General features: G+C 42.8%; 1 protein-coding gene across 1 annotated transcript in view; it reads right to left on the reverse strand.

Annotated features, from left to right (window-relative positions):
- Tango6 (transport and golgi organization 6 homolog) overlaps positions 1-14,044 on the reverse strand; it is a 172,947-nt gene that overhangs the window by 121,244 nt on the left and 37,659 nt on the right. Inside the window, exons 10-11 of the mRNA XM_059264066.1 lie at positions 11,808-11,937; positions 7,907-8,098 (exon numbers count right to left, since the gene is read on the reverse strand). Coding sequence (XP_059120049.1) covers positions 7,907-8,098; positions 11,808-11,937 — 322 coding nt within the window. The remainder of the gene's footprint in view (positions 1-7,906; positions 8,099-11,807; positions 11,938-14,044) is intronic.

Here is a 14,044-nt window from a genome sequence, read left to right on the forward strand (position 1 = left end):
AGGAGAACATGGAATTGAGAGAGACACAAGGTCCCGGGGCACTGGGGGAGCTGGAGGAAGGGAGCAGTGAATGATCAAAATACATTGCATAAATGTACGAAAATTTCAAAAAATAAAAAAAAAAAAATTATTAAAGAACCTGGGAACTGTTAACTATGAAGTAATGGCCAGGTATTAATGTATGTCATCAACAAAATCCCTTTCTCCTAAACTTCCTTTTGTTTGTGGTGAGGACACTGAGATAGGGTCTGATGTAGCCCAGGGTGGCTTGAACTATGTAGCCAAGGATGAGCTTGAACTTCTGATCCTCCTCCCAAGTGCTAGGACTCCTTCAGTGTCCAACCAGACTGGCTTCCTGGAGCACCACTTTTGACAGCAGCTTACCCTGCTGTGACTGTGACGGGGCTGCCAACCCAGGAAGAGGTCCACAATGACTGAAGCCTCTTAGGACTTCGGGGAGTTTTCTATTTACCATCACCCAAGTGAGGGTCCTTGCGTTCAGCATCTCTCAGCAGCCTGCTGAAATGCACTACATCACCAGTCAGTCTCCAACCCCTTCCACTCTGTCAGCACTTCGTCAGCAAGTTACACACCTCCATAGGATCACTAAGAGGATTAAATGAGCTAATACCTGTCATGTGTTCAGAATGGAACCTGGTAAACAGCAAATACCTAATGTTATTATTAAAGAGTAAAGTAATTATAAGCAGTTGACTCAGTAGAACCACAGTCAGGTGGGGAGAGATGAGATAGAACACATCCATGAGAATAAGTCTCCTGCTTTTCAGTCAGAGTCCCCTGACTTCAACATTTAGTAAGAGTAAACCTCTAGGCTGGTGAGATGGTTCAGCAGGTAGAGAAGTACTTGCCCTATAAGCTAGTCAACTAAGTCTGATCACTGGAACCCAAGATGAAAGGAGAGCCAGGTGGGGTGACGTACATCTTTAATCCCAGCACTGAGGAGGCAGAGGCAGGTGGATCTCTGAGCTTGAGCACAGTCTGGTCTACAGGGTGAGTTCCAGGACAGCCAGGGCTACACAGAGAAACTACTGTCTCAAAAAAAAAAAAAAAAAAAAGAAAAAGAAAAAGAAAAGAAAAAAGAGAAAAAGAAAGAAAGATAAGATGAGAGGAGAGAACCAACTCCACAAAGCCATCCTCTGACCTCCACCAGGCCTCCTGCCTTATACACGTGTACCACATAACAAATAAAAAAATTTTTAAAAAAGTCTCTATTCTTTCATTGGGGGATATCTGAAGTTGCAGAAAAGAATCAAAGGTTCCCCTAAATCTCAGATAGCCCTAACACCGAGTTGTGCTCTGCATTCAGTCACATCTCGAAGCGTAGCTAGTGCTTCTGTTATTCCCAGGCTTCTGCGGAAGTGACTTGCACTGTTTCCCTTTCCTTTGCTCATGTTTGGTTATTTGTCTGCTTCGGGGAGAGAGTCTGTCTGTCTGTCTGTCTGTCTCTCTGTCTCTCTCTCTCTGTCTCTCTCTCTCTCTCTCTCTCTGTCTCTCTCTCCCTCCCTCCCTCCTTCCTTATTTTCTCGAGACAATGTCACTATGTAGCCCAGGCTGGCCTAGAACATGTGGCAACCTTCCTGCTTTGGTCTCTGCGCTAGGATTAGGGCACGCCCCATCACGCCAGGCTCCTTTTCTGTTCAGAAACATCTCAACAGCTCTGCTGAGGCTCCAGGTTTGCTTCTTAACTTCTCTCCATTTCTCAGGTTGCTAATGACCTGTTTTTGTAGCTTTCGATTTTTACTATCATCCTTTCTCTACTATCATTCCTACACACACACACACACACACACACACACACACACACACACACACACACTCCTGCTCTACTGATGCCTGTCTATGGTTTCCAGGGAGAGCAGGTCAATCAATACCTTGTCTTTATACTAGGCACTCTTGTGTTCTGTTTCTGTAATGAGTCTGTGTTACTTATGTCACACACACAAAATTAACATCAAAAAAGAAAAACACCATGAAGAACCATTTCTACTCTGCTGATTATAGTGATCCAGCTCAGTAGTGTGCAAAGGACGCAGTTTCTCAAAGGGCAGACTAAGAAGCTTGCTCACTGCCCTGCACTGGCACTGGGCTTCTTGCTGGTCCTGATACACTGGGGGCATACTCCCTCTATCTGGATATCTCAATAGCTCCCAGCTTCCCTGGCTACAGGTCTTCACTCAGAAGTAATCTCCTCACTGTGGCTCTCCATGGCCACCTACTTATCAGCCCTTTTCCTTGTTCTATTTTTCTCCAGAAATGATCACCATCTGACACATGTCATAACGAAATTATCACCATATGACATTCTTTGCTTTCTTTTTTTTAATGTAATGATTTACTTATTTTTATTTCATGTGCATTGGTGTTTTGACTGCATTTATGTCTGTATGAGGGTGTTGGGTCCCCTGGAACTGGAGTTACAGACAGTTGTGAGTTGCCATGTGGGTGCTGGGACTTGAACCCTGGTCCTCTGGAAGAGCAGCCATTGCTCTCAACTGCTGAGCCATCTCCAGCTCCATTTTTTGCTTTCTTATTTATTATTTCCCCATACGTGAATGTCAGCTCCATGAATGCAGATACATGTCTGTTTTGTTAGCATTGTGACCTTAGTACCTAGAAGAGTGAGATGGCACATAGCTCAATACATAATCATGGGCTGGAAGCATTGAGAGTTGGTGGAGGACCCCAATAGTAGACAGACCCACTGCATGCCTCGTTTCTCCATATACCATAACACAGATACTATGCCATTCCAATACACTCTGAATATTTACTCTCTTATTTATAAGTACTTCAATATGCATTTATAACAGGTAAGAAGAATTGGTTTTGACATTACTACCATGCTATTATTATGCTCAACTTTTTAAATAACTCCTAAAGCCTGGTCCACAATTATATTTCATATAATTCCTTTCTTTTTAAGACTGGGTCTTACTGTATAGCCCTGGCTGGCCTGTAACTCTCTAAATTTTCTATGTATACCAGGATGGCCTCAAACTCAGAGATACCCCTGCCCCTTCCTCCTGAGTGTTGGCATTAAAGGTGTATGCCACCATGCCTAGCCACAATTTGCCTATAATATTTTTAATTTATGTGTGTATGCATTTGTCTGCACACAGGCTAAGGGCAGAGAAGGACTTTAGGTCTTTTCCTCTGTTGCTTTCGATTTTATGAGATACCGCATCTCAGCTGGCTAGTAAGAGCCAGAGATCTGTTGTCTCCACCACCTCTTCCAACCCCACAAGTGCTGGGGTTACAGATGTTACCTTGTGCTTGCATGGTAAGCACTTCATTGACTGGGCCACCTCTCCACCCTCCAGTTATTTATCTAAACCCAGTACTGGTTCCCTTAATTTGTTTGTTTATTTATTTTGGTTTTTTGAGTCAGGGTCTCACTATGTAGCTCTGGCTGTCCTGGAACCCACTATGTAGTCCAAGCAGGCCTTGAACTCACTGAGATCTGCCTACCTCTCCCTACCGAGTGTTGGGATTAGAGGCATGTGCTACCACACCCAGCCTGATTCTTTTTTTTTTTTTTAATAACATTTATTTGATGAGGAAACAGAAACACATGCACTGTAGATTTTCACATTCTGGATCTGGCAGATTGCTTCCTTGTGGCTTTGCTTAACATAGTATGCTAAGTGTCTGCATTTCCTTCATTAGACACAGGTTCAAGGTTCTGTGCTAAGGTCAGAATCTTTCCCAAGAGCTCTATGCTTCCTACTGTGGCGACACACAACACCTGTCTGTCCACCAGTGGTGACATAAGACCAATGTGTCCATGCCAAAATATTCAGCGCAGTCCCTAAGCACCGCTATCTGCATTAACCCTGAGATGTACATGAAAAATAAGATGCAGCCGGGCGGTGGTGACGCACACCTTTAATCCCAGCACTTGGGAGGTAGAGCCAGGCGGATCTCTGTGAGTTCGAGGCCAGCCTGGGCTACCAAGTAAGTTCCAGAAAAGAAACCCTGTCTCGAAAAACCAAAAAAAAAAGAAAAGAAAAGAAAAATAAGATGCAAAGGAATGAAATCATGAATAAAGATGCAATGAAGTATAATAAAATTATAATGGCAATATCTATATAGGAAGTGGGTACAAGGTATTCACTACAATATTCTTTCAATAAATAAATATTTCCCATTATTATGTACAATTATTGTGTTTTATACACACACATACACAAAAGCCAGGTGTGGCAGTACACAAATGTAATCCCAGCAATGGGGAGGTAGAGGCAAGAGGATCTCTGTGAGTTCTAGGCTAGCCTGGTCTATATAGCAAGTTCCAGGTCAGCCAGGGCTACTTAATGAGACATTGCTTCAGAAACCAAAACCAATTGGTGGCGGCACACACCTTTAATCCCAGCACTTGGAAGGCAGAGGCAGGTGGATCTCTATGAGTTAGAGGCCAGCCCGGGGTACAGAGCTGGTTCCAGGACATCTATGGCTATGCAGAGAAACTCTGTCTCGAAAAACCAAAATCAACAAACAAATAAACAAAACAATAACAACAACAACAACAACCAAAATCACCAAGGGGCTGGAGGGATGGCTCAGTGGTGAAGAACACCTGCTGATCTTCCAGAGGACCCAAGTTCAGTTTCCAGCACCAAGTCAGTTGACTCACAACTGCCTGTAACTCCAGATCTAGGGACTCTAACTCCTCTGTCTTCTGAAGGCACCTGTGCTCAGGTACATATGTACACACACTTCAAAAGTAATAAAAATAAATTCTTCAAAAAGAAAAACAAAATAAATAGCATTACTAAAAATTATTTCAAACTTGAAATTTTTTATAATATGGGGGAGGCAGTAAGTTTCACTGGGTATTTTGGGCCTAACACATATAAAGTCTTCCATTCACAGCCCTTCTAATCATTTTGGCAGACAATGGTAATCATTACCTAAATCTATGATTTCATAAAGGTTTGCAAAATGTAATTTTCTAGTTCTTTTTTAATGGTTCTGGCTGTGATCATCCTGCAGGGTAAGTAGTCTACCAGTAATTATCCGCATTGCCAGCCCTGTGATTCTCCTATGGAGAAAAATGTCCCTTCCTTGCTTATCTGATTTTGCTGGCATCTAATTACTATAGGAAAGGCAAGACAAGTGCTTTCTCCATTCCCTTTGATTATCAATTTACAAAATACAGACCAAATGCCCTAACGATCTCTAAAGAATCCTGTGAGCTTTTAAAAACCATTTTCTGTCTTCGATGCCACTGACCTCTGAATACTGTAGTTGTGCTGTGTGCTGCAGCAGGAGTCCCTTCAAGGTGGCTCCTGACTGCTACTGCCACGGCCCCATTAAATTCAGACAGCTTCCTTGTGCCTGGGCACATGAAGCTGCTGGAAGTTTATAATGTACAATCTTCGCCCTAGACCTCAAATCAACCTTTATCCCAGAGCGTTCTGAGCACCTCGAGTAGAAAACGGTATTTATAGACTGCACTCTGGACCTAGGGCACTTACAGCTGCGGACTGCCATTGTCCCTGGCATTGACAGTGGACCACACTAGGATTTCCCATTTTTTAAAAACAAAAACATCGATCATGCATTCATTCTAATATTTCCAACTGAAATTCAAGAGTATCTGGCTTTTATGCTAGTTCTTTGGTTTTTATATGTTTTTTTATACCAAAAGTCTTCATTCCTAATAGTATCAACCAAACAATTTATAACTTATTTTCTTTGTGTGTGCACACATGTGACTGTGGCATGTGTGTGCTTCAAAATAATATCCCAATATCATCGCTAGCAGTGAAATTACAAAGGAAAGTTTGGTACTTCCTGGTGGTTCTTTTTGTTCTGGAACGTTTTAACTAACCTGTGCAAAGGGTGAGTTAATGGACCACCTCATCTTTTGTCCAGTCCAACCCTACTGCTCCTTAATTAGGAGTGAAGGAGGGAGGGACAGAAGCTCAAGTCCGATCAGCTTTTAGACCACCCCCCTTCCACCCAGCACCCCAAGACAGAAACAGACCTGGATGGGGAAGTCTTCAGGAACCAGATACACTAGAGGGACAAATCACCCTGCTGAGTAACATGGGGTCAGTGAACTGAAGGAGTGAGGGGCTTGGACACAAATCAGGAGCACAATTCCCATTAAACAGGCAAGCTAAGTCAGAGCTGACAGGCAGCAGCTAATGTTCTCAGCGGGAGCTCCAGCGAAATGCTGCTTAGCAACAATGACAGTCACACAAAGAGCTGGAGGGTTGGATCTGGAGTGACAATCATACTGTCTCACAAATGACTGTCACTAGCCAGGCACAACGAATTCTGGTTAAGGGGTAAAATATGCTTCCTGTATTGTCTACGCATTATTACTTTTACCTCCTACTTTTAAAGAAAAGGTAGTAAAAATAACGGCTCACTCAATAAAATTCAGGGACTGACCCACTCAGGAACACTACCCTGAAACCACTGGTTTTAGGATATCTTAAAATTGCATAGGATGCTGGAGATAAACCGTGAATCTGAGGATATATAAAATTTAAAGTGATCTTATCAATATGTTTTTTGTTGTTTTTTTAGTTGGTTGGTTGGTTTTTTTGTTTGTTGTTGTTTGTTTGTTTGTTTTTTGATGCAGTGTTTCCCTGTATAGTCCTGGCTGTCCTGGAACCTGTTCTGTAGCCCAGACTGGCCTCAAACTCAGAGATCTGCCTGCCTCTGCCTGCCTCTGCCTCCCAAGTGCTGGGTTAAAGGTTGTGTGCCACCACACCAAACTAACACTTTTTTTTCCAAATTTGAATTCCAGTCATTCTCAACTTGTGTGTGTGCACGTGTGTGTATATGTGTGTGTGGCATATGCACACATATGTAAGTACCTGTGCCTATGTGTATGAGGGAGCCAGAGGAGGAAGTCAGGTGTCCTGCTCTATCCCTCTCTACCCTATTCATTTGATACAGAGTCTTTCAACCTATGCTGGTGGTCAGCAAGTCCCAGCAATCCTCCTGTCTCTTCCCTGCACGGAACTGGGGTTACAGGCACATGTGTGATCACACTCAGCTTTTTACATGGGTCCTGGGTATCCAAACACAAGTTCTCATGTCTGCACTGCAAGTGCTCTCGCCGCTAAACCAGTGGTTCTCAACCTGTGGGACGCGGCCCCTTTGGGGAGGGAGGGCATGGGTCAACTGACCTTTTCACAGAGGTCCTAAGACCATCAGAAAACACAGATGTTTAGATTAATAACAGTATCAAAATGACAGTTATGAAGTAGCAACAAAAGTAATGCTATGGGGAGGGTCCCCACAACCCGAGGAGCTGTACTCAAGGGTCGCAGCATCAGGAAGGTGGAGAACCACGGCTCTGAGCCATCACTCCAGCCCTTCCTTTACAACCATTAGCCCGTGTGAAACTTAAAAAAATAAAGACTTTCAGGCTCTCATTTGGGCATATTAAATCAAAACCTCTAAAAGGGAGCCAGGTAGCAGTATATTTTTCAAAGGCTAGTTGATTTTATTTGCACTCAAAGTTGAATGTCACAAATATATAAAGCAGTTCTAGAAGTTTTATGTATGTGAGACTCACATGAGGAGCTTGTCAAGCATATGGTGTAGTATGAAAGGAGTCCGATTCAGCTGGCCCAGTGTGAGCTTAATTAATAGCCATCATGTTTAAGCAGAATTCCAAGAAACATGGAAAGGGTGCCACCAAATTGCACTCTAAACAACTATTTTTGAGACAGTGTCTCAGTACATAGCCCTGGCTGGCCTGGAACTCACTCTGTAGACAATGCCTGCCTCTGCCTCGAGTGCTGGGATTAAAGGTGTGCACCACCATGCCTGGCTAAGCAACATTTATTTTTTGAAAAAAATGTAAAGAAACCAGCATATCAGCAGAACGTGATCCAGAACGTGACAGACAGCTACTAACCTGAGTGATGTGTGTAAATATCTGCTCAGACATTCTCTCACACAGAACAGCCAGCACCTGCAGAACCAGCAGCTTCTGCTCTTGGTCTTCTATGAGGAGAGCCTGGTGTTGCTCTAGTTCCAACAGGCTTGTAGAACACGAGGGCGAGGGATTGACCTCTGCTTCATTTTCCACTACCAGATGAGACAACTCCTGAAGAGGGGATGAAAGACAGCGAAGAAGAAAGAGCCAGTGGCATTCAGGACTTGGCAAACATATATAGAAATTCACATCCAAGGAAGTAATCTGTATTTGTTACACACTCCTGTAATCTCAGCTACTCGGGAGGCTGAGGGAAAAGGATTGAAGGTTTGAGGCCCACAAGGCTACGGAGTGAGTTCAAGACCACCCTAACAACTCAGTGAGACCTGCCTCAAAATTAAGAAGTAAAAAGAGCTAGGGGCATAACTTCATGATAGAGTTCTTGTCTAGTATATATAAGCCCTGGGTTCAATTCCCAGTACTAAGAAAAAGGAAAAGAAAACATAAGCTGTAGAGTAATATGCATGTTATGATACCATATATATAAACTTACACACACACACACACACACACACACACACACACACACACACACAGAGCACTGGTTTGAGGGAGAAAACCAACTCACGAAAGGTGTCCTCTGACCTCCACACATGCACAGTGTACATACATGCACACACATACTAAAACACACACAAATAAATAGTAAGTGTAAAAAAAGAACTTGACAAAGTTTTTACAATATTTTTACACACTAGCCTTCTTTGAACTGAGTCCTCAGGTGATAGAACAGCCAAAGTCAGAGACCATTAGATGGCTTTCCTTCAAAAAGTCAGAAATCAACTCTATTCACAGTGAATTGTGGGCTTGGGAAGCTTTCACTGTCCCCCGTTGTGAATTTCCACAGAAGGAAGCCCTTAAGTTCCCCAACAACTAGCGCTTTGCTGAAGTAGCTGACAGCCAAGAGTAATGGTGTTCTACTGCGCCCGGTAATTTTCCTCCCTGGGGGACGTTTGGAAATGTCTGCAAGACATCTTCGATGTCATGATTGGGGGTTAACACAGGCATTTAGTGAGGAGAGGTCACAGATGCTGCTAAAAATCCTACAAAGAACAAGACAACCACACCAGAGAACACACTTATCTAGGCCAAATGTCAATTTTGCCAAGGTGAAGTTTCCCTGGCCTCAAGCAGGGCTTCCTAAACATTTCCACTTACAATCTCTTTTCCCTGAGAAATTTTAATACAATTCCATGTACGGTTGTACATAAAACAAGTATACTAGTCAAGCAAATATTGGTAATAAATTATAAAGAAATTTACTTTAAGACAATTCTTTGGCATACATATGCTTTTACCATTTATTAAAGATGAACTAATTTGCATACTAATGAGATGGGTTTGCTTGATTAATTTTACATGAAGAATTCAATATTGAATATTTAATACTGCAGGATATACAGCATCTTCAATGTTTCTCAGAGTAGATCGATATTTTGATTTTTTTTGTTTTTGTTTTTGTTTTTTGAGATAGAGTTTCTCTGTGTAACAGTCCTGGGTGTCCTGGAACCTGCTTTGTAGACCAGACTGGCCTCAAACTCACTGAGATCCACCTGCCTCTACCACCCAAGTGCTGGGATTAAAGGCATGTGCCACCATCGCATGGTGACATTTTGATTTTATAAACATCAATGCAGAGAACTCAAATTTGCTTAACTATGTGATACAAAATTGGAGAATCAGTTGAGGGCCATTTCAGAACTTACTCAAAATTCTGACCTAATCAAAGGCCAAAATTCATTTAATAATTCTTTTTAATGAAAGATCAAGTTCAGCAGCCCAGTCAGTAATCCAAAAAAAATTATTATTGTATATGTGTCTGGGTCTGGGTTTGTTCATGTGAATGCAGACACCCAAGGTGGTGTTAGATCCTGTGGCACTTGAGCAGTTGGAGCAGCCTGACATGGGTGCTGAGAACCAAATTCAAGTCCTCAGGGAGAGTAGCAAGGGCTCTTAACCTCTGAGCTTCTCTCCAGTCCCTCAACCAATACTTTTTAAAATCAAAAAATCTAACAAAATAAAATTAAAAGATAAACTAATTTAATATTTACCTGCTGAGGAATGATGGTTGGAAAAATATTAAAAATCTTTGTTTTCCAGTTAAACCACTGTTTCTATAAAAGCAGTTGATACTATACAACAACCTCAAATCAGAGTGGCGATGTCTCAGGCTGGGCTTGTTGGCACTGGGTGGCATGAGGGCCTGCACTCTGCAAAGGGCATATGCTGAGTGTTCAGAACCAAGGCCTCAGTGACACTGTGTGGTCCAAGAGCTGTCAGAAATGCCCTGAGCTCATTCCCCACCTGATTTTCAATTAAGTTTTGGTTATTTTGTGGTCAGAAACCTTTCAGTATTGACAAATGTTTTGTGACCCACCCCCACATTCACTTATGTGACCTCATCTGGGGTCGTGACCCACAGTTTAAGAAGCCTGTGCTGGCTGGATAGAGTTTAGCTGGCAGAGTACTTGCCTAGCATGCACAAATCCTTAGGGTCCATCCCTAGAACTCTGTAACACATGCCTGTAATCCTAGCACTCAGGAAGTAGAGGCAGAAAGATCAGTTTAAGATCATCACTGGCTAGATATTTTGAGGCCAGCCTGGGCTACATGAGACCCTTCAAAAAACAAACAAATCAACCTGAGGTTTAGAATAAAGCTCTTTGGGTTGGTAGTGGTGATGGCACTTTGCTCTGTTTTTGGAAACAATCTCATTATGTAACCTGTGCTAGCCTGAAATTCAAAATCCTCCTCCTGTCTCTGCTTCCAGAGTGCTGCTGTTACAGACATGTACCACCACACCTGGCTGGTTTAGATCATTAAAAAAAAAAAAAAAAGAAGATTCATTTATTTTTCTTTTATGTTTATGAGTGTTCTGCCTGTGTGTATGTATGTACACTTTGTGTGTGTGCGTTGCCTATAGAGGTCAGAAGGAGGCTTTGGATTCTAGAAGGCTGTAAGCTACCTTGTGGGTGCTGGGAACTGAACCCAGGTCCTCTGGAAGAGCAGTCAATGCTCTTAACCAAAGAACAGCTGAAAACAAAGCATACAAATAAGAGCATCTCTCCTTCGAATATCAGTGTGCGGCTGAGATGGACAGGAGAATGAACATGGAGAAAGCTTAGAAAAGAAATATCCCTATTCCAAGTTCTAGAAGCACTCAGCTTCGCATTCCCAGCCACCACTCAACCTTAAACTCCACAGACCCTCCCTTAGGACAGACTTGAGAACTGGAACAAACAAAGCTGGAGGTCTCCAGCAGACATCAGGCGGAGCTAATGCTATGGGGTGCAAGTTACTTCTGGAGATTAGGGCCAGAGGAAACACAGGGCACTCAGCAAGAACCGGAAAGGTTTCATGTGGCTACAGAGCGAACGAGGGAGGCAGAACGGCTAAGTCTCCCTTCCAAATACCTGACAGCACAACCGTCAGAAGGGTAAGGGATTACTCTGCGGCTGTAAAACCTGCTATTAACTTCAAAAGACTTCTTACTGTCAACACGGAGCGCAGATTAACTCTTTCCTGCATCAACAGGGCAGCTTTGTTCATGTCTAACACTTCAATGCAAACTACCCGCAGAGGAGTCAGAGCGCATCGGTCCCACGGATGCGTCTCTCTCTTGACCACTCCATCGGTCCCACGGATGCGTCTCTCTCTTGACCACTCCAAAGCTATTGGGAACTGAATTGCTCTTTGTCTTCTGTTCATTTGCCCTCAACTGGAAGCTAAATTTTAGGACCTAAAATTATGAATGCCTTAAAAAGTCAAAGGCTTTCTTGGAGCTGCCCCAGAATGAAGAGCTGTGACTGTGAGCTCCTACCTTCAAACAAAAGATGAAGAAGTCTCCTGCCAAACCACACTGCTGGCAGTGGGACAGCAAGTCCCCAAGATGCTCCATCTGGCTCTGCTCCGAAGACACCTTCTGGTACAGGGCTTCATCTTCATCATTGCTGCAACAGTGGGTAAGAATGTTCATGTCAGTGTCACCAAACACAGCATTTTTCTCTTGAAACCTCCGTAATTTTCTTTTTTAAAAGTTTATTTTATTTTGTGTGTGTGACTACAGGGGCACATGTGCATTGGCATAAAGCTGCATGTGGAAGTCACAGGACAATTCTCAGGCATCGGTTCTTTCCTGACACCTTGTGGGATCCAGGAATCAACTGGGGTCCAGGCCTGAGCACAAACGCTTCTACCCTACTCTGTCAAGTCAGAGGCTGAACCCTCATAGTAACCTTCTAAAGTAACACTATTTCCATGTAGACAATCTTTAGACAGACCTTGAAAATACTTTCCTTGCTGAAGAATGCAAAGTGTTTATTATTAGAAACTAAGCTACTATACCCTGTATGATCATTTATTTCTCAAAGATGAAACGATTCCTGAAGGAAGTGGCTTTCAGGATTATCATTGAATAATTAAAACAAAAAATGTCAGGTGTGTCTAAAAAAAAAGATGATCATTGATGCTGGGTGTGGTGGCTCATCCCTATAATCACAACTTGGGATGATGCAGGACGACTGTTTCAAGTTTGAGGCCAGCCTGGGCTACATACTTAGACTAGCCTAAGATACAGTAAGTAAACAAACAGCAACAATAAAAAGGATAAGCCCAGAGGTGGTGGTGCGTGCCTTTAATCCCAGCACGCAGATGGCAGAGGCAGGAGGATCTCCAAGAGTTTGAGGCCAGCCTGGTCTACAGAGCAAGTTCCAGGATAGCCAGGGATACACAGAGAAACCCTGTCTCAAAAGCAAGCAAGCAGGCTGGAGAGATGGCTCAGTGGGTAAGATCACCAACTGCTCTTCCAGAGGTCCTGAGTTCAATTCCCAGCAACCACATGGTGGCTCACAACCACTTGTAATGAGATCTGGTGCCCTCTTCTGGCCTGCAGGGACACATGCAGGCAGAATACTGTATACATAATAAATAAATATATCTTTAAAAAAAAAGAAAAGAAAAGAAACGAAACCTCATCAATGTAATGGGTAAACTGGACCCTTAATCAAAAAAAAAAAAAAAAAGCAAGCAAGCAAGCAAACAAACAAAGTAAAAAATCTAGCTCCAAAGATCATATCTAAATGCTCATATACAGTTGGGTTTTTTGTTTCTGTGTGTTTGTTTATTTTGAGACAGGGTCTCATTATGTAGTCCAGGCATGAAACTCATACTGTAGACCAGACTGACCTTGTACTCACAGAGATCCACCTGCCTCTGCCTCCCCAGTGCTAGGATTAAAGCTGTGTGCCACCATGCCTGGCTTAAAATTTCTTTAAAATGACTTTTTACTGGAAGCTTCTGCTGGGCTAAGGGCAGAGTGGAACGAAAGTAGTGAAACAGATGGAGCTGCCTGCCTGCCCTTGGGGAACTAGCAAGGCTTTTAGAACAAATGACCACACCACACACACACACACACACAGACACACACACACACACACACACAGACACACACACACACACACACACACACACACACCACACACACACACCACACACACACACACACACACACACCACACACACACCACACACACACACCACACACACACACAGAAACACACACACACAGACACAGTTTTCAATCTTTTGGAAACTCTCATTGTTTTAAGTGTCTACGGGCCTTTTTTTTTTTTAACTCAGGTGTTCGTGTAACATTTTGTGTGTGTGTGTGTGTGTGTGTGTGTGTGTGTGTGTGTGTGTGTGTGTGTTACAATGCCCAAAGGGCTGTACCCTAACCGGAACAGACACCCAGATTTTAAGGAGTGGTTGCTTCTGGCAGTGGATGAGATTCATTTAATCACTGGTTACTAACTATATTCTCATCAGGAAGTAAAATAATAGTTTCAATGAGAACTAAGGTTTTTCATACATACGTGTACTAATTAAACATGCCAAATACTTTAAAACTCTTATACTCAATGGGCTCAGCTAATAGACTTGCTAATATTCAACCATTCTCAGGAAGCTTCCATCTGTTCTAATAATTCTGCTTTAATATTGTTTTTTTGTATTTCCCTCATCTATCATATTCAGTGTATGTTTTACATTTTCACCAAGTTA

The sequence above is a fragment of the Peromyscus eremicus genome, chromosome 5, assembly GCF_949786415.1.
Source record: "Peromyscus eremicus chromosome 5, PerEre_H2_v1, whole genome shotgun sequence".
Taxonomy (NCBI): Eukaryota; Metazoa; Chordata; class Mammalia; order Rodentia; family Cricetidae; genus Peromyscus; species Peromyscus eremicus.